This window comes from Rattus rattus, chromosome 9, assembly GCF_011064425.1.
Source record: "Rattus rattus isolate New Zealand chromosome 9, Rrattus_CSIRO_v1, whole genome shotgun sequence".
Classification (NCBI taxonomy): Eukaryota; Metazoa; Chordata; class Mammalia; order Rodentia; family Muridae; genus Rattus; species Rattus rattus.
Window position 1 is genome coordinate 45,502,066 of NC_046162.1, and position 21,723 is coordinate 45,523,788.

The 21,723-nt window shown below is 43.3% G+C and overlaps 1 protein-coding gene across 1 annotated transcript in view; it reads right to left on the bottom strand.

The window, feature by feature from the left end:
* Positions 1 to 21,723, bottom strand: part of Dnah9 (dynein axonemal heavy chain 9) — a 343,066-nt gene that overhangs the window by 64,935 nt on the left and 256,408 nt on the right. The window contains exons 50-53 of the mRNA XM_032914418.1: positions 18,057 to 18,482; positions 8,856 to 8,975; positions 5,144 to 5,332; positions 1,606 to 1,841 (exon numbers count right to left, since the gene is read on the bottom strand). Coding sequence (XP_032770309.1) covers positions 1,606 to 1,841; positions 5,144 to 5,332; positions 8,856 to 8,975; positions 18,057 to 18,482 — 971 coding nt within the window. The remainder of the gene's footprint in view (positions 1 to 1,605; positions 1,842 to 5,143; positions 5,333 to 8,855; positions 8,976 to 18,056; positions 18,483 to 21,723) is intronic.

The window sequence follows — 21,723 nt, forward strand, 5'->3', positions numbered from 1 at the left end:
GTGACCAGGTTGCCTTCTTCCCTCTAGAGCAGTCCCTGACTCCTGCTGGTCTACATTCAATGTGCCTTCAGGCTTGATCTGGTTTAAGGGGAAAAATGTCTATTTTGGCACATGGGTACAGTCCATCAGGGGAAGTCTGGAGGGAGGAGCTTGAGGCAGCTGGTTAAGTGGCATTCATAGCCCCAAACAAGAAGGAATAGAATGTCCATGCTCAGTTAGTGACTTAGTCAATGCTATTGCTATGAAGAACACTATGACCACAGCAACTTTTATAAAGAAAAGATTTAATCATGGCTGGCTTATAGTTCAGAGGGTTAGTTCATTATTATCATCATGGGAAGTATGGTGGGTGGTTTGAATATACTTGGCCCATAGAATAGTACTATTAGGAAGAGTGGCATTGTTAGAGTAGGTGTGGCTTTGTTGGAAGAAGTGTGTCATTAGGGGTGTGGGCTTTGAGATCTTCCTCCTAGCTCCCTGGAAGTCAGTCTTCACCTATTTGCCTTCCAATCAAGATGTAGAACTCTCAGTTCCTCACATGCCTTGCCTGCCTGTACTCTGCCATGCTCCAGCCTTCATGATAATGGACTAAACCTCTGAACTGTAAACCAGTCCCAGTGAAATGTTGTTCTTTATAAGAGTTGCCTTAGTCATGGTGTGTCTTCACAGCAATGGAAACCCAAACTAAGACAGGAAGCATGACAGTATGCAGATAGACCTGGTACTGGAGAGGTAGCTGAAAGTCTACATCCGGACAGGCAGGCAGCAGGAAGAATGAATGACACTGGGCCTGGTTTGGGCTTCTAAAACCTCAAAGTCTACCCTCAGTGACACCCTTCCTTCAACAAGGCCACCCCCACAAAGCCACACCTCCTAATAGTGCCACTCCCTATGAGCATGGGGAACATTTTCATTCCAACTACCACAGAACCTTTCTCCTTTTTATATAGTCTGGAAGCCAAGCCTAGGGAATAGTGCCATCCATTGTTAAGGTGGTTTTCTCACTTCAGTTAACTCAATCAAGGGCTGGAAGCTAACATGGACAAGACGATTCCCAACAGGCATCCCAGAAACTTAACTCCTAGGTGACTCTGAAACTGTATATTTGATAAACAATAATTGTCAAAGAGATGACCACCAAAGATAGTGACAATGTATGCCCAGATGAGATGAGAAGTACAGCATCCTTTTAACTGGCCTACAATAGTTGTATATCCTTGTGAGGTATAGAGTGATAATTTGATACATGTACACGTTATACAATGGTTGGGGTAGCAGTGTTTCTGCTTTCTTAAATATTTACCATTTCTCTGTGTTGGACCTTTGGATTCTTCTCTTCCTATGAAATGTAAAATAAATTATGAGCTACAGTCATCCTACTGACAGCACATGGTTTCTAATGAGAAAGAGTCAGTAGCACAGAGCTGATACCCAAGTATCTTGCTTCAATACTTCTTAAACTGAGAAAACTTGCAAAAATCAGGAGTTACCTGTTGGGGAGGTCAGAAGAGGGAAAATAAGCCACCAGGGCTTATGTTTACTCCACGAAATGTTTTCTTCTTATACAAAAGACAACAGTGGCAACTTGTGTGGCCACCCACTTACCCTTTTTGGCCGATCTGGGTGACACGGAGTTCTTCTCCATATTTGTTCTTGATCCATTTGATGCCTTGCAGTTGGGGGTCGACCATGAGTGGCCAGCGCTCACAGTTGATGAGGATGGTGGCATTCTCCATGGACATGCGGTCAGCTGGGAGACCCTCATTCTGCCAGGTGGCCACATCAGCATCATCAGTTAGCATCTTCAGGGGGTCCAGGGTTGGGGTGGTTGGAATGGGAACCTGATGGAGAGGTGACACTCTGAATGGAAAACTCTACTTCTGTGGGGGAGAATCCATAGTATAACTACATAACATAATCCCTATAAAAGCAAGACCCAACATCCTCCTGATGTGGCCTTTTCTAGCTATGTGATTATTGCTGAAACCACCTTGAAGGATGAACAATAGAAATTTATCCTGTGACCAATTCTTTATTCTTTAGTATATTCATCTAAGTCACATTCCTTTATATGCTTTTTATGCCTTTAAAAGTATTATTTATTGCATGTACATGCGTCTGTATGTATGTGGGTGGGTGAGCACATGACATGGCATGCATGTCAGCGTTGTCACAGTATAATTTGGGAAAATTGGCTCTCTCCCTGTACTATGTGGGTCTCCATGATCTGTCTTAGGTAGTTAGGCTTGGAGACTGAGCTATCTTGCCAGCCTGATCTTAATCATGTCTACAACCACATGAATATTTACTTCTCTGTCATATTTCTGTTTCTCAAGGCAGTTTTCTGGTGGCAGTACCAGCTCACACACTACTCTCCTCTCATTTATTTTTGTAAAGGGCCAGGGAAGCTTCCTTTCCCCCAACCCAATCTTCTCTCTTCAAGGCTGTCCATATTCTCTTCCATCCCCCAAGCAAGCATACCTTGAGCACAGCCTCAGCCCTGAGAACTCCACTCTATGTACTCTCAGGACTGAAGAATCCTTTCTGTTTTTCTGTCTTGACACCTAATTCACCTAATTCTCCTATAAACAATCTTTTCCATTGGCTTATGCACTTTTAAAAACAGATAAAATTCACACAATGTAAAATGAACCATTGGAAGGTATACAGTTCAGTGTGTGTATGGGCAGGGAGGGGGATAGCACAGTCACAGGGTTATGGAGCCTTCGGCTTGGTCCATTTACTCTCGGGTATTTTCATGGCCCCGAAGGATGATTCGGACTCATTAAACAATCCTGCCCTGTGTCTCTCTACTGTAAGCTCCTGGCAATTACTAATATGTTTTCTGTCTCTATAGATTTTCTTACTTTGGATATTTAATAAAAATGGAATCATACAAGATGTGACCTTTTGTGTTTGGCCACTTTAATTTAGAATAATGGTTTTAAGGTTTAGACTTAACACCACTTAAACTCTTTGATTCAACTGTCTTTTGCAGTTTTGCCTAGCTACCTCAGGAAAACCATTTAAACCATTTCTTTTTCCTTTAGGTATGTTCAAGTGGCAGCCCAGGACAGCTTTGAATGTGGTCTTCCAAAAGTCATCCACTTACTTAAAACATGGTGACATTTTTGTGAGTTTCTTTTTTTTTTTTCAGCTCAATCACATGAATCTAGAGTGTGAATTTTTTTTTTTTTTTGGTTCTTTTTTTTCGGAGCTGGGGACTGAACCAGGGCCTTGCCTTCTAGTGAGCTCTACCACTGATATCCCAACCCCTTAGGTGTGAAATTTATAGGTGAGAATATCATGCCACAATGTCAAAGGTTAAACAAGGTTAAAAGAAGGAAACAGATGACCTATAATATAGTATCAAGCTCTCTCTCTCTCTCTCTCTCTCTCTCTCTCTCTCTCCCCTCTCTCCTTTCCTCCCCACCCCCACCACGGTTTGAATATGCCTGACCCAGGGCGTTAGGAGGTATGGCCTTGTTGGAGTAGGTGTAGGTGTGTCACTGTGGGCATGGGCTTTAGAACCTTCGTCTTAGCTGTCTGGAAGCCAGTCTTCTAGCAGCCTTCAGATGAAGATCTAAAACTCTTACCTCCTCCTGCACCATGTTTGCCTGGGTGCTACCATGCTCCTGCCTTGATGATAATGAACTAAACCTCTGAACCTGTAAGCCAGTCCCAATTAAATGCTGTCCTTATAAGAGTTGCTGTGTTCTCGGAGTCTCTTACAAGCAATGAAACCCTAACTAAGACACACTCTCTTTTTTTATCTTCCTTCCCTCCAACATCTTTCCTATGTTGCTCACGCCAGCCTTGAACTCACAATCCTCATCTCAGCCTCGCTAACTGCTGTAATTACACAGATGTTACATATAAATGATACTCTACCAAGCTTAAAACACATTTCTGATCTCAGGATAAGAATACCACATGGCTTATTTCCTTGGAGAAGCTTTATGTAGCCAGGCAGAGACAGGGGATTGTTAGTTTGAGATAGGCCTGAGCTTTGTGGAGAAAACTAAATAAAACAAAACCAGAAATGTGCTTTGCCATATTTTCACTGTAATCTTATGAATAAAACATTGTTCTGGGATTCATAGACTTTGCCAGACTTTGCTTTATGTGGTTTGAATGTGTTCCCCAAAACCTAGGTGCTAAAAACTTAATCCCCAGTGAGCAGCTCATTGCGGCTCTACCCTATAAATGGTTCCCATTGATACCATGGGAGTGAATTAGGTCCTGTGATCATGGGTCACAGATGTGAATTTGGTTTCATCTATGTCCTTGGCTCTCACTCTCTTGCCTTCTGTAATGGGATGTCAACATACTGAGGTCTGCAGCAGACTTACCAGACTGCTGCATCACAAACCAGTAAATATCAGTTCTTTATTGATCACCTGCTCTCCAGCACTCTGTTATAGCACCCAAAACAGGTTAAGACACCGCCAAAGGAGTGTGCGGCACAAAACACTTATGAGTCTCCAACAAGCCCAACCCCTCTATGCTGCTAAGAGCCATTCATCTTCTCTGATTGGCACTTCTTCCTCCATGAGTTCATGATGAATGATATCATAGCTCAACTAGTGCTGTTAGTCCAAAGAGTTAACACAACTAGTGCCACTAGTTACTGATGAGCTAGTCTCTGTGCTATTCCCAGGATTGTAACCATTTTAAACCAGTCCGTCAAAATTATCAAGTACTCAGAATTTTATGAGCTGATCTGGGAAAACTCATCCATCACTATACAGAAATACAGTTTGCATTCTAGGGCTATAATTGTGAGTGGACTTTGGGATACACCTAAGGGTACAATATGAATTGTGCTCACTCTTCCTGCTAAAGATCCAGTGGACCTAACTACCTCTATCGTCCTGTGACATACTGAAGCCATTCTGGCCTGGGATGATGGCATTTGCATTCCACTGACGTGGCATGTAGGACACTTTAAACTTTTGGGTAGTGCTTGGGAACTGATGAGCCTGCAGGGTAAGAATATGCTAAGGGAAGGTTGCATGTATGTCCCATGCCACTCAGGCTGGAGTGGCAGTGCATACGTGAAGCTTTGAGTACATGAAGGTCTGAGTTATTATGGTCATAGGATCTCAATGGCACACACAGGACAAATTCAGGCCATACGTACTTTCAGTTGGCTCAGATAGGGTTTCCAGGTCCCATCCATGAGGCTCTTTCGGTACTTTTTGGTAAAGAAGCCCAAGTAGGAAATGAAGGCTGTAGTAAGCAGAATGTCACCACATAATGTCCTTTCCTGCTGTCTGAAGTTCTGCACGGCCTCTGCCCACCGTACGTTTTCAGAAGCAAGTCCTCCAACCTACCATTTAAAAGGAAGAAAGGAGACGGAAGCATCAGATGGAGCCCACAGAGCCATGTATTCAATCAAGGAGGTGACAGGCCATGTGCCCACAGAAGTCTCGGTAAGTCATTGTGTGTCCTGCAGCCCTTCCAATAAGCCATGTTCTGGTGGCAGGTGACACTCCAGCACACAGCCCCTACTCTGCGCTGTGCATCACATAGGCTGTGGAATGGTAACGGCTCTGAGTGCAGGCTGCAGCATTCTGCCTGTTCTACATGTGGAGACAGCTAGACCAACTCCAGGAATGTTGTGAAACATGTTTCTGTATGTTCCCACTCAGCATAGTGCCTTGTCTGTAAGGCGTGTTCAAAAATTAGCCTTTTCTTCTTTCTCCTCCCGAAGTGCTTGATATAGGAAAATAAAATCAGGTCCCTGTGCCTTAAATAATTCCCCAGTGGATGGAAAGATGGGGGTGAATCAAGGGAGTGATAGAAGGTGTGTACACATGAGTGCATACAAAACACCAGGGACTGCAGAACACATCTCAACTGACCTGGCTCATATTTGGGAGACATCTCTCTTCTTGGGAGAATATCATATATTGTTAGAGCTGACAGAGGTAGAAGGGACTTGCTAACTCAACAAAGCCCTGTCACATTAGACTAGAACAGTGAAGTCCAAGTTTCTCTACAGAATCTCTGTTGGTAGAGCCAGAAGTTGTTTTCGTGTCCATACATCCATACGCCCAGCCCCATAACCTTCCATGGAAATACATATGGAGGAGTCCCCATCGAGGGAGAAGGCTGTGCTGAGGTTTGGGAGCTGGGTAAAGAGCTAGATGGGAGGCGGACCAGCCAGATCTGGCTTGATTTCTTGCATGTCTGAGAAGCGCCTTCTCCAAATCAAATTATTTTTTATAAAACTGATCATCTAATGACTGCATAGGAGCTTGTCCCACCTGCAACTGGGGAGACACATTTTTTTTCTGCCTATCCTTGCATCTAAACTGATGATATGCTTTGAGACTGTTTAAGTCTAGGTAGACAACCTGCTATCCTACTATGTGCTCAGCCTGTTTAACTCTAACCTGCCTTTATGAGAACAATATAACCAACCTTACTGTGTTTTGCCCTGCTTACCTGAGCTAACGCAAAGCTTTAATCTTAAATTTGTACTCCCATGCCCCTGACTCATAATGAAGTGTATGTATGTGTAAATGTTGTGGCAATTATTTGCTGAAAGCAGCCAACAGATTAAAAACAACCTTAAAACAAATATCCAATAAATATTGGGAACAACATGTGAATATTGGATAATACATCTATGGGGTTCTGAGAGCTATTCTGGGTCAGTAATGGTCATAACCTCTTTCTGATAAAATTCTGTTAAAGATTTCGGTTGAAAAATATCCCCCATCCATTTCCCATACCATTGATTTCTGTTCTGTTCAATAAACAAGAAGCAAAGTCCTTTGTTAGGGACAGACAAAATGTACAGATCAGATAAATGCAACAGACGGCCACAGAGCAGAAATTTGAGACACGGAAGACATAGGGAGAGAGGTGAAAATCCTACTTATTTCATTCTTGGTCTAAACTACTCCAAGAGGAACCTTCCTCTCTTTTATTTCTATTTTCTTTGTCTTAATGCAACATCAGCACACACAGCAACTGCAAAACATGTGGTCTAACATCGTCACTAAACCATGGCTCAGTCCAGTGGGGCTACTACTGATTAAAGGAAATATGGCTGTAGCTGAAATAGGCTGGGATAGAAATTGGATATATTTCTCTACCTTGGCGAAGCTAGTGCTGCAAAGGCTCAAGGCCTAAGAGCATTTGCTCTCAGCAGAAGCTCATCTCCAGTATTCCATGCTGGGGAGGCTAGAAAGGCAAGCCATGAGAAATGTTAAAAGGCCACAGATTCTTTGACCACTCATCAAAAGTTAGGCATGGCAGCTCTCATCTGTAATCTCAAGACTTTAGGAAGCCAAGGCAGGAGGATTGTCTAGACTACAGGGTAAGAGCCCATCTCAAAACAAAACAAAACAAAACAAAACAGACAGAAGACAGAAGTAATGGTTGTCTATTTGCACATAGCTGACTATGGGTTGTGGGCATGGGAACACACAGTTTAATATTAAAGCTCTGTATTAGCTTAGGTTATAAAAGCTGATTACATAAGAAGGGCAAAACATGGTAAGGTTGGTTACATTGCCCTCATAAAAGCAGGTTAGAATTAATAGGCTGAGCGCATAGTAGGTTAGCAGGTTGTCTATTTCAAAAGTAATAGTGGTCTATTTATAGACCCTTCAATTTGTAACTATTTTGATGGACTAAGATTGAAGTGATTGGGACTGTGCTGGATTTTGGTTCCAGGCTTTATAGAAGTGACATTCGTCTCTTGAAATGCTGGCTTATAGAGTCCTGGGATAGCATATACTTTACTAGAGTCATCAGAGATGTTCCATCCTAGCCAATGACTCTACTAGAGAGATTTCATGTAGACACAGAGAGAGAGCCCTTCTGAGTCCCCCCTAATAGCCTTACCTGTTAAGGTACCTATCAGGAGAAGGAAGTCATTCTCCAACCTAGCCCAGCCCCAGGGCTGAGTAACACTGAATTCCTCAGGCATGGAGACAACACAGAAAGCTAAATTCTACCCAAATCCCTGCCCCCACAAAATTCTGAAATATTGTAGAATTGTTACTGTACTATTTTATTTTCCAAAAACAGTTCCTATGAAACAAGAAGGGAAGTCTTAGTCTTATAAACAGTATGTACTGTAACCTTCTAAAACACTGGGCAAAAAATTCAGGAGACACGCAACACCACTTAACTCATTTTGTACCTTCCCCTGGTCCTACCCCCACCAGTATCAACTCTCTCCTATCCCAACCAATGACAGGTACATATACATATATATGTGTTATATGTATATATATATATATATATATATATATATATATATGCCCCTTGGATAATTTATGTGTGTGTGTGTGTGTGTGTGTGTGTGTGTGTGTGTTAATTTGTTATATAGCTACAGATGTCCTAAAAGCAACACCTTTGTTCTAACATTTAGAATTGCTTTCTCAGGAGGATTAGAGCCTGCTCCTCTCTCCCATATTTCCCTTTGTGTATACACAGGTGTGCATGAATAAGGTCATGTTCAGATATGTTAGGATCAGTCATTCCTTTCTGCTTCTAAGTCGCTAATCTCACACATGGACAAGAACTCTAGGATTGACTCACAATATGACAGCTCCTCTGGCCTATGTATATTGGAGAAGCATGGCCATGCCTGTGTCAGCTATCTGGTAGATCCAGTGTACTCCCTGGTTTAACTACCTCCTTATGAAATTGGCTTTGAACAGAGAAGACTGAGTACCCACACTTCTCAGGTCACAGTCCCAGCATCTCTGCACATTTTAATATACTCTCCCTCCCACAGGCGAGCCAAAGCTGCACTGCGCTGAGCTCATCTATTCACACCTCTGAGGCACTTGACAAGCACCACTAATGTAATTAGAGTTCACACTCACCAGACGGTTTGCAAGGGAAATGGTGCCCGCGGTCACTTCTGCTTCTTGCTGACACTTGAGTTTCTCTGCTGTTGCTTTCTCAAACTTGGTGGTGAGCTTTGCCAGGTTTTCATTAAGGTGCTGTTGAGGAAAGGACATGGAATCGGTCAGTAATTACAAGCTACCTCTAGTGCTTCTGAGATAAAGCTTCGTGGGGAGAGAATTTAGAAGGAAATGCTGGGCAGGGGAAGGCTAAGTGACTAAGGACATTGAGGAAGCAGGAGGAAAGGAAGCCCAGTGAGGGGTGATCTCAGGGAGTGCCCAGAGACAACCTCAGCTTTTTCCTGCAGTGGGGAGCACGAGATAGAAGCCTAGAGAAGTGTAGTCAAAGCTAAGAGCTCTGACTTGTGTATAGGCAATGAGGTGAGATGGGAACGCAGCAGAGGAACGATGTGAGTCCCACCTCTCCTTGTGCTGGGGGGAGGGGGATTTCAGTGAGTTTACAAAGCACAGCTGTTGCTGTTGGAGGCAAACACACATCAGACCTGGAGAAACTAGAATACGGCTGCAGGCACAGAGTGGACTTGGGAGTGCCACTGACCGTATATGCCGATTGGGATGAGGCTGGGCTGGCTGCCTTCTGCTGAAACTATTACTTATCCCTCATAAATTCCACCTCATAATCAGAAAGGGCAGGATGGTTTTAGGAAAGTTATAACCTCAATTCTTTTTCCAAATTTAGCAAGAATTAAGTCACCTTAATGTCACCTTTAGAATGCACATTCACATAGGCGACCACACAGGGGTGCACAGCAGATACCTCAGCACCTGTCCTGCGTCTGTGCAGTAACTGAAATCTAGGCTGCCTTTTGGGCTCTTGCTATGGTGTAAGATACATAGATGGTTTCTGAACTTACACAACAGAACACATTAAAAAAGAAGTGGGCAAGGCATGGGATTAACAGTAAGAAACTGAGCACACCCATCATCTCCTCTTCTTCCCAAACTGTCGCTGAACTGACTAGGAAGCAATTACACCAGGCATAAGCTCTATGCGCTGTGAATCAGTGGGCCTTATTCAGGAGTGGGAGCGTCCAGTAAGATGATGGAAGGCCATGCCAATGGAGGGTAGGATGGCTAGAGAGGTATAGGCAAGGAGACTGTGGCTCCCATAGGTCACCAGAGGTGGCATCTATCTGTACAGCCTTCCAGCAAGTGGAGATTTTGGAAGTGTGACAGGGTGGGTAGCAAACAGGAATCTATTACTACCCCAAGGAGTATGTCTGCCCAAGTGTAGAATTCAGCATCACCATGAAAGAGAGCTTCAGGTAGTTAGGGTGCATCCGGCGTACCTCATCTGATCTTAGGAAGGAATCCTATCAGTTAGAGATGCCTTTATCTGCCGAGTTAATACTAGCTTTTACAAAGCTTTTCTTTGAATTGTCGGCATTTTTCTGACTTAGGTACAGTGTACTGTGACCATATTATTTCTGCCCCATTATCCTCCCCTATCTTCCTATTCCTTCTAGCCCCTCTTCCCTCCCAACCCCCCTCCAGCTTTCACGTCTTTGTAGGTTTTCCACAGATGATCACAGCTGCCGTGCTCATTACTGCAGTGGCTGTGGCATCAGCACAACAGACAGAAGATGTTAGCGAATGCCTAGATTAAAGTAAACAATGGTGGGAGGAAAAGACAGAACTTCCAATAGCAACAAGAACAGCACTGAAGACCTCACGACCAGTTCTCAGCCTGGTCCAAGGTGCTTCAGCTACGACATGAGAACAGAATTTTATTAAATGGGGGGAGAGCAAAACTGCTACTGGGAATCTCCATCATTTTACTGTTAATGTAAACAAACGGTAAAGAAACAGCAAATGAATAGTAATACAAAAGTAAACAAACAATAATACAAACAATAAAGAAACAGTAATACAAAGTAAACAAACAGTAGTGATTCGAGTGTGGGTAACAACGATTATCTAAGAAACTACACAAAGCTTCAGAAATCTCCCAGAAAGCCTGGGGAAAGGAACAGTGACAAAAGATGACGGAAAATAGAGAACAAAGTTAGGAGGATCAACATCCAATCTACCTGTATTACAGAAGATAAGATTTAAAAAAAAAATGGCAATTGCCTAAGAGGAAAACAATATGTTAGAGGTGAAGATTGTAGGTCTCCTATGTCAGCATGAATAATATAAAAGATGGGATATTAGAAACAGTTGACATGAAAAAGATGGAGCTGTGTTTGAGGAGGAAGTGAAGATAGAAGTTGGGAAGTAGACAGGAAAGACAAGAAGGTGGGGTAGGGCTTATCTCAAACTAAGAAGTTACGAAAAAGCAGTACAGAAATCTACTATGTTGCAATGCAAGCTTATTAAATATATAATTAAGACTTCGAAAGAATATATCTTGCATTGGGTAGATAATACTCCTCTTGGAAACCATTGTCTAAAAGTGAAAGTCTAAGTGCCAAGGCATGGCACTAAAAGCCATGGGTCAGGGAGGCCCCAGAACTCATCCAAAATAATGCAGGCTACTGCCATTCCTCTCCTTTGTACAGCAGAGCCAGATGGTAATACCCTATTGCTGAAGATACCATAAACTTTGGCTGTAGGATAAAGAGCATCAAGCTAGGGCTGACCTGGAAGCTTCCCTGCCAGCTAGCATTCATAGTCCTGGAAGGTATCAAGCTGGCTGCGCTGGGAGGGAAAAGTCATTAATATTTTACCCAGCTGTGAACCCTTCAAACTGCAACCTGCTAAACAAAATGTGACCACTGGTTCAATAATGGCATGACTGCTACTGGGGTGTGTGTGTGTGTGTGTGTGTGTGTGTGTGTGTGTGTGTGTGTGTGTGTCCAGCTGCCTTCTGATTGGATTGGAGCTTACTCCACAGGAGGGAACTCATACTGTAAACATGGCCAAAATTCCACGACCTGAGGCTCTGCTATTTTGCTAACTGGACATGTTGTTGAACTATCTTCTATATATTTATACCTATGGATTATGCTGCTGTCAACCTTGGTCAGAGAAGCTTCTTCTGGTGGTGTGTGGTGGTCAGCATAGAGATTCTTAACTGCTCAAAGCACTGAGAGTTAACTGATTGTTGACTAGTCCTAAAAAAGACATTGGTAAGACTTCCTCTGGGACTCAGGGAGCATTGCAGAAGTGGGGTGTGTGTGTGTGTGTGTGTGTGTGTGTGTGTGTGTGTGTGTGTGTGTGTGTGTGTGTGGTGATGTAGGAGAACATAAAAGCTAGAAGATGGGCAATTGTGCTATGAAATAGTGTCTTCTGGATATCATATGGTTGTTCAATTCAAACTCATAGCAGTTGTAGTTAATGTATAAGACCTGTCCAAGACTGAGCCTATCATCATTTCATGATGGATAAGAGAGGGGCTGATGAAGGTCCACCCTTCTCTGAGGGTCTGTTGACAGTTAATAGTTCCTGGGGGAGGGGTGTCATTTTCTTCAACAATGTAGCCACTGTGGATAAGTAAATAACCCTATCTATATTCATGCAATCAACCCTAGTTAAACTCAATGATACACACACACACACACACACACACACACACACACACACACACACACAAAGCATGCACACACAGAAGCAGGAGCAGGGAGTAGGAGTTTCAGTGGGAGAGGGAAAGTTCAGAGTTGTCAATAAGCATGTGTGTAAATGACCAACATACATATATGAAATTGTCAATACATAATAAAGAATGAAAGCTAAATACATCAGTGTGGAGCATCGGGTACTGTGAATAATAAAGTCAAAGGGATTCTGGAAAGGGGAGCAGGATGCTGGCAGCTCAGCAGACTAGAGCCGAAATTGTTCAGCGTTTCTCCTCTTTTTAACATTTTTTTAATTTTATTTTTCTTGAATATTATGTATTTACATTTCAAATGTTATCCCCTTTCTCCCCTCTCCCATACCCCTTCCCCCTCCCACCGCTACTTCTGTGAGGATGCTCCCATTCCCACCCACCCACTACAACCTCAACCCCCTGCCATTCCCCTACATTGGGGAAACAAGCTTTCACAGGACCAAGGGCTCTCCTCCTATTGATGCTGGACAATGCCATCCTCTACCACATATGTGAGTGGAGTTATGGGTCCCTCTGTGTGTACACATTGGTTGGTGGTTTAGTCCCTGGGAGCTCTGGTGGGCTCTGGTTGATTGACATTGTTGTTCTTCCTATAGGGTTGGAAACCCCTTCAGCTCCTTCAGTCTTTTCTCTAACTTCTGCATTTCAAGGAAGAAAACTGAGCAATTCAGACTTTGATATTCTACTAAGTCCTTATTTCAGTTTGTTAGCAAATAGAGACATTTCCAGACTGTAACGATTCTAAAAATTTACTTCTCACTTAACATACCACTTTCCTGAGAAAGTGACTGGAGGATGGGCTACAGCAAAAATAAAATGAGAAGCCAAGAAAGGAGGTAGTCTGGGGTTCAGACACCATTGAATCCATCCCAAGAAATGAATCAGTGGTCCTTGTTTATCCTCAACACTGACTGGAGCTCTGAACTAGGGACAAGGGAGAAAGATATTAAGGATAATGACTTGATTAGGATGTGGTTGGAGAATGGATAAATAATGAGGGCTACATAAAAGGAAATAATGGATGAAACCAATAAAGAAAGATAGAAACTCAATGGAGGGAAAGAGGCTGTAAGAAAAAAATGTTAAGTTATGACCTAGAGAAAGGTCTCAGTGGTTAAGAGCAATTGTTGCTAAAGTAGGGGACCCAGGTTTCGTTTTCTACATGGTGGCTCACAGTCAGCTGTAGCTCCAGTTATAGGGGATTTGACACCCTTTTCTGGTCCCCAAGGACATGGATACATGCATAGAGCACATATACACATGTAGGCAAGCACACATAATACATAAAATAAAAATATTTTTTAGAAAGAAAATATGCCAGACATGGGATGCAGCTTGAGGACTCTTATGGAAGAGTTGGGGGAAAGACTGAGGGTCCTGAAGGGATAGGGGCTCAATAGGAAGTTCGACTATCACCTAACCTGGACATTTTGGGCCTTTCGGAGACTGAGCCACCAACCAAAGAGTGTCCATGGGCTGGACTTAGGCCTCTGCACATATCTGGCATATGTACCATTTGGTCTTCATGTGGGTCCTGAAGAACTTCAGGGGGGCTATCCCTGAAACTGTTGCTTATCTGTAGAATCCATTCCCTTAACGTGGCTGTCTTGTCTGGCCTCAATGGGAGGGGATGCACCTAGCCCTGCAGAGACCTACTGTGCCAGGGTAAGAGGAGACTCACAGGAGGCTCTATCCTCTCAGAGGAGAAAGGAGTTGGGAGATGGGGGAGGGGATGTGGAAAGGGAGACTGGAAGAGGATAGTAATTAGGATGTAAAGTGAATAAATAAATAAATAAATAAATAAATAAAAGAAACACAATTACAGTCTATCACTTAGATCTTCAGTGAACCATCGAGACATCCACATAATATAAATGGAAGTTATTGATTTTTTAAAATTTTACAAATCAGTCTATGGACAGAGACTCTTAGATTTGGCTACAGATGCCAATAAGGATAGTTTTGGCCACAAGGATCACAAATCAGAAATAATGTTGTGATGTCAGAAGTTGGGAGGTAGGAGGACAAGAGAAGAACAGAAGTTTGGGATAATTGACAGCTTCATCAGGAAAGAGGAGGCTCCCAGGAAGCCAACTTCATGCAACAAAGCAAGAAACAAGAAGATGTCATCTAAAACTGGTTGCCTCAAGTTTTCTCAGAAGATGTCAAAATAAACAACTTAGACCCGTCAGTTGCCTGAATAAGGTACACCAGGGAGTAGAAATATCAGTTAAATATGGACAGAAGTCAAATGTTCAAAGGAGTGAGATAATAGCGGGCACTGGCCAGATACCAGTCTAGTGTCAGGCAGCAGGCACTGATTGGGCTGATGGCATAGTGCAACATGGCCAGCTATTTGCTCCCACAGGAAGACACTTAACTGAAGGGCAGTGAATGATGTATGGGGAGCTTCTGATTGTTTGTATAATGGCCAGAAGTCATACTTCTATGTAAATTATCTGATATTTTCAGTATCAGCAACTGTCTTAGTCACTGTTCTACTGATGAGAAGAGATACCATAACCAAGGCAACTCATAAAAGAAAGCATTTAACTAGGAGGCTTGCTTTTATAAGAGTTGTCCTGCTCATCGTGTCTTTTCACAGCAATAGAATGGTAACTAAGACAGCAAGTTCCTTAGTCATCTACAGGTATGAGATACAGACCCAAGGAGATAGTTGAGCTACTATGTAGCAGGCTCTGAGATGGCCTCAACTGGTGTAGAAATAAAAATATAGATGGTCAAACAAAAACCACCCAAATCTATCACTCGGGTCAATGCTGTTAACAAAGCATGTGTATTTGTGTGTGTGTGTGTGTGTGTGTGTGTGTGTGTGTGTGTGTGTGTGTGTATGTGTATGTGTGTGTGTATGTGTATGTGTGTGTGTGTGTGTGTGTGTGTGTGTGTGTGTGTGTGTGTGTGTGTGTGTATGTGTGTGTGTGTGTGTGTGTGTGTGTATGTGTGTGTGTGTGTGTGTGTGTGTGTGTGTGTGTGTGTGTGTGTGTGTGTGTGTGTGTGTGTGTGTGTGTATGTGTGTGTGTGTGTGTGTATGTGTGTGTATGTGTGTGTGTATGTGTGTGTGTGTGTGTGTGTGTGTGTGTGTGTGTGTGTGTGTATGTGTTATGTAAATGCATGGCAGGGATGTATGAGTGGAGAAGGTTATGGAAAGGACCTGGAAAGGCATCTTCTTGGCCCATGTGGACCTCCATATGTAGGATGGGTGCTGGTTCTTTGGTTGTGCTGCAGTAGCAAGAGGTCAATCATGATCTTGGGATGCTAATAGACTTACGTATAAGCATGGGAAGAGAGGAGGTGGTTAAAAGCAGAAAACGCCTTGGCAGAGAAGGGACAGTTGCTATGGCCGCCAAGCGTTCTTTTAGGTTGAGTGGGCCCATCATGTGAATTTGGCTACTGGAAAGGTATAAACATTTTTAAAACATCCCCTCTGTACCAAATGTTCCTTTAATTAAAATAACTTGAGTAACAAGTCTTTAACAATTCAGTTCTTTACACTTTTCTGGGAGACACTGAATAATATGAAAATTATTAGGAAGTCTTCCCCCACCCCGCAAAAAAAAAAAAAAAAAGGTGCAATGGGGATGTTAATAAGGTTTTTATACTTGGAGAGGCCTGGGGTTGAACATTTCAACCTGTTTTAAGTAAATGGTCCATGAACCTCTGGGTTTCTAAAGTAGATAGGAGATTAATTTCTTCACCCGGTTACTATTGTTATTAAGATGCTATGGAGTGAGCGCTCAGCCTAAAATACATGGTTGAGCGATATCCCAGTCTCAAGGATTTGTATTACACAGCGAGACTGGTTGCAATGGTCCTCCGTGTTCGGATTTTCAGCAGACCATCAATGTTAACTCATCAGCCCATTGCCAGTCCAAATTCTCAGTCTGTAACCCTGCCGTCCGTCATCACTGCACACTTGCAGCAGGAACCTTACTTGGTTGGAAAGCATGTGGAGGACCAGGAGATCCCGAATATTGTTTGGTTTGCACTTGATTGTGGCAGTAACTGAATTTATGCACATGACTGGATGTGCCTGTGGGCAACAGCACAGGAAGCAGGCGTGGGGCAGGAGCAGAGTGGTGAGTGATGGCCCTGGTCCCTAAGGCCCTTGCTGTTTTGTCACAGGCAGCCTCTGGCTCATGCTCCACACCTGGTTGCCGGCTGTCCTCAGGACAATCCCACAAGCCGGTACTATTATTCCATTTCCTTCTGGGAGCTGAAGCCTCAGAGCTCCGACGACACACAGAAGTAAATGTTACAGCTGAGCCTGAAGGTCTGTTGAGATGGACAGGTTACTTATTTAATTAATTTTTTCATGTAGTATATTTTGACCATATTCTTTCCTCTCTGCTAAATTCTTTCTAGGTTATCCTTACCTCCCTACCAACACTAACTTCCTGTTCTTTTTCTCTCTTACATTCTTTTCGGGGGGGGGAAGCAAAATAGGAAAAATGAAAACAAACAAGACGAGACAAAAAGTCAGTAGGATAAAAGTGGCAAAATGAATAAAAAAGTGAACAAAAACCACACAAAACTTGGAGATCATTTTCTGGCCACCAGCTACTCCTGGGCTTCCTACCTGCCCTGGATTGCGGTTGTTATACCAAGTAGGGAAAACCGATTTCCCCTTTCCCAGAGGTATTCATTACAAATAGCTTCTTGGTGAGGGGTGGGACTTGGTAGAGACAGATTTTTTTTTTTTTTAAACTACGCAGTCTTAAGCCTTCTGATTGTTACCTCTCACTTCACTAACTTTTAATCATCTTTTTGGCTGAGATTCCAGCCCAGGGCATCATGTGTGCGAATAAGAGCTACCTGTGGTCTACCCAGCCTAGTCTCATCTGTTACAACAATAAAAGTGAAATTCAAGCGTACTCCTCTCTCTACTAAGTGTGAGCCCAAGGTCACATCAAGCCCTCAAACTTGAGTGAAAGAGAGTTAACGTGTGGTGCTTATAAATGGTAGTGAGCTCTGGATGGAGCGAGCACCACTGTATTGCACACCATACTATTCATTTACTTAACTTAATCTTGCTGAATGCTGGCCCTATAGGCTAAAACAGTGAAGATCACACACACTATGGCCACACTGTAGAAAACGAGGCAGCTTCACAAATGGCCAGAACTGGAAATAATGTGTAGAAAAGGTGAAGTTAAGACAGTTCCAATGTACCTTTCAAGGAGGAAAACATCTCAAAACCTTAACCTTTTGTTCCTCACTATTAAAGGTTCGACAACATTTAGTTTTAATTTGGCTGATGAGGGAACAGCTGAGACTGCATTGATTTTACTCTGTCTGCTATGTATTTCCAGGGCTCTCCTTTCTTTATAGGAGGACAATATCACTCCCGCCCCCTTCCTTTCTTTTGGCCCAGATCAATGAACCAACTGCCCAGTTGTTTTTTCTTATTTGGCCCATATGTGTTGGAGAAGGAAATGTAGAAAGTTGTCCCTGTTGAAAAGGGATGGACTTTTGCATGAACATTTGCTTTCCCCTTAGGCATTATATTGTCAGGTTCTGGAGGTCGCCAGAAGGTACCATGCATTTTATCATTTGGCAGTGTTGGGCAGGAGGGTTCTAGGTTCACTTACGGTGATCTTGGCTTTGATGGCTGCCAGCTTCTCCTGGGCAGCTGTGAGGTCTGAGGTGGCTTTGTTCAAAGCTTGGCGTTTTGGTTCCACATCACAGAAGACCTCGTAGAACCTCACAATGTTTATGACCCAAGAGCAGAGGCCTGCAGCTGCGTAGGACTTGGTGGCCACAAACTCTGGGTTGAAAGCAGGATCTTGCAGGTATGGCCTGATGGCTTTGAGGCAATTCTCATGAATGTTCTCCTTGTCGAAGTGGATTAGGGAATCCAGGAAGCTGTCCACCTTGGTCATGGTGATCTTGGCAGCCTTCCAGCTGCGGTCCTTGGGCACCTTCCCCCCTGGGGCCATGAGGACCATCACTGCTGCACTGACATTGCTGACAGCCAGAGGTGGCGAACCAAATGACTTCAGCTCTGTCAGGTTGGTCTGAGAAGAGAAGAGAAGAGAGGAGGTTGGAAGAAAATAGATGAGTTCTCTTTGTCCTGGGCTGCTAATGGAGTTAGGCTGTGGAGTGATCAATCTGAAAGGGCTGCTTTGAAGCCAGCAGCAGCCCTCTGAATTTTAAATATCATGACTCATCAAAAGGAAAGCAGAGTGACTCCCCTGTGGCTGCAGACTTCCCTGAATGGTTACCCGAGACACAGCTATGTTCTCTGAGCACTAAGTGACTTACAGCCCATTAGAAACACACCATTATTTCACATCTAGCTGAGAAATAAAAGGATGCCAATATACTCTGAAACATGCAGCATGGCATGAATAAAAGATAAGGTTATTATAAATTAATTTCCATCTTGGATTGAAGAGAACAGCACTGAAACTCAACTAATTTTTTTTTCTTTTAATTAAACTGCTTTCTTCCCTGAGCTCATTCTAAATACACTTGACTGTCCTGAACGCATAGTGGCAGTTTTTGCCAAGAAATAATTCAGACTGAAAGCCAGGAGTGGCTTGAGAGTCAGCTGCTCCTGACTGGTCTCTGGTGTGTCCTTTGCAGCAGAAAGATGTCGACCTTGATATTTAAGCTTCCTGGTCCTTGGTGTCCTCATCTATAACCTGGAACCAGGGCATTGCTAATCTGGACATGCAATTGTGGCTGTAGATGAGCATGGGAAGCTGATTCAAAGGAAAGCTGTGACAGTCACAGAGAAAAACCAGAAAGCCTGTTTTTAAAGTGGGGTGGGGAGGATCTTGTTTCAAAGTTTAAGACCTTCTACAAATGAACTCAAATTGCTCTAGAGCCTAGAAATTCACATTGAGGGGGTTCAGTTCTAACACCAGGCAAAGGTACAGGTGGGGTGAAGGAGATGCTCCATTTGCATTTTTTCAGATTTTAAAAATTGTTTTAAATTGAAAGAGAATTACATCACTTCTGCCTTCCCTTTCCTCTCTCTTTCAGTTACCCTCCCTTAACCCCAACCATAACTTCCCCTGAAGTTGATAGCCTCTTTTTCATTGATTATATTTGGTGTTGGTGTGTGTGTGTGTGTGTGTGTGTGTGTGTGTGTGTGTGTGTACATACAGATATATAGACAGAACATGCCTAGAGCCCCCGTGTTCAGAGTAGTCAGTCTCGAAACTGTACGTATACAAATACCAATACTGTCCTCAGCAGGCTACATTTACTCTCCTCACATTAGATCTCCGTGCTCTATCGGGCAGGGGTGAAGAACGGTACGGATGCAAGTGGGCACTAGCACAGGAGGGGAAGAGGAGATGGGTGAGGGTACAGGAAGGAAACCAAAATGCAGTGGAGCAAGAGTCTTCACCATCTCAACTAGGAAGTCAGGCACAGTGAATGGATGATTACTAGAAAACATGTGTAAAGACAGAGGAGGACTATAATCCAGACCTAGTGCTGTTATAATTTAATGGAATTTTTTCAACCCTTTCCATATCCATAGACATCCAGAAACCAATGGTGACTGTATTAGTCTAAGAGACAGAAACCCCGCTGGAGTGGAGATAGGCTTTCTTTAATGGCATTTTGTCTAGGAAGGGTGGGTCATGGAGTAGAGAAAAGCAGGACCACATGAGTGTCCACAGGGAACTCTAGCCCTTCTCTTGCTTCTGGGTCTCACTGTGGGGGTTCAGTTTTGCACACTGTTTTCCTCGTGTTGCAAGGCACATGGCTGACTCTCTGCCCTGGGACTCTTTCCTTCTTTCTCTACTTCCTTTCAAATCACATGTGCTTCCTGGTGGGATCTGAAAGACGCTCCCAAAAGTACAGAGCTTTGTTCCGAAGGCGACATTGTTTATTACAAGGTGGTTCGGCTATTTTGGGAGCCTAGTGGGAAGCACTTGGTGTAACGAGGGGAACGGCCCTGAAGAGGCTTGCCAGACTCAGGGTTTCCTATTCTTCCCGGCTGGAGGGGTAAACAGTAGCCCCTTCACTGATGCACTGTCCTTGACAGAGGCCCAATTTTGGTCTTGAGCCACGAGAGCCATAAGCCCAAATAAAGCTGGACTTACCATCAGCAGCCAGTGTGGATATTTATTATAGTGCTTCAATACTAGCATATTTCCTTTTGGTGGCTTTTGGTTTATGAAGCTCATTTATACCTCAGGATCTCTATAAAAATGTTTGTTCCTGAGGCATTTATTTGCGTGGTTGATATTGCCCCATCCCTCAAGATCTTAATTCAAGCATTTTCTACTCAGAGCAACTCTTCACACCAACTTCTGTTTTCTTAATCTTTTCCTATCTTAATACTATGGTGATTTTCTTCAGAAAACTCACTGCAATCCCAAACAATTATCATTACCTTTTTATTGACTTACTATATTTTTCTTCCTCACGAGAACGGGAACCCATGTTTGTCTTTTAAGAATCTGGAGTTTCTGTTTAGTGCTGGCTAGCAGACGCTTTTCAAACTGGACTTCGAATGGTTGAATGGGGTGAATGAGTGATGGCAGCTCAGCACACATCCTTAGCTTTGCAAAGCAGAAGGGAAACGCCCTTTCCTCCAACAGATGCCAATACTTTAAAAAATGCCTAGGAAAACATCTTGTTTTGTTAGGCATAGGCTTCAAGCCAGCCACCACAGGGCAGACAGTTCCCGCGTAACTAGGAGGAACACAAGGTTGGAAGGAACATTCCTCAGAAGGAAGTAGACACTATTTTCAGTGAACACACGTTAGAAGCACTTGGCATCACTCCACCCCTGTCTCATACGACAGATGAGAGGAATCCATCTCTCTCTGGGGCACTGGGGCAGGAGTCAAATATCATTAGAGTACTATAAATACTGCTAAAAGCATTGTTAATGTTAATGATGCTAATGTTTAACGTTAATGCTAGTGATAGATCTTTATTGTAATCACCCTCTTTTTATTTGGGGTGTGTGTGTGTGTGTGTGTGTGTGTGTGTGTGTGTGTGTGTGTGTGTGTGTGTTTTTTCAATAAAACTTGGCTGAGTGCTTAGACCTTGATTTTCTTGCCTTTTGAATCTTTAGGGGGAAAAACGTATTGCTGCAATCCTTACCACTATGGCATAAGAAGCAGGGCCCTTCATTTGCAGAAATGACTGTTGTGACTTATGTGACCCTGCCTGCTGCGCCCCCTTTCTGATTAAGTAAGCTATGCCACCTTCTGTACCACAGAAACCATCTGTCCCCTTCACCTTCACTCCCCCAGCTGCCTGCCCCAGTAACCTGCTTCTCTGTTT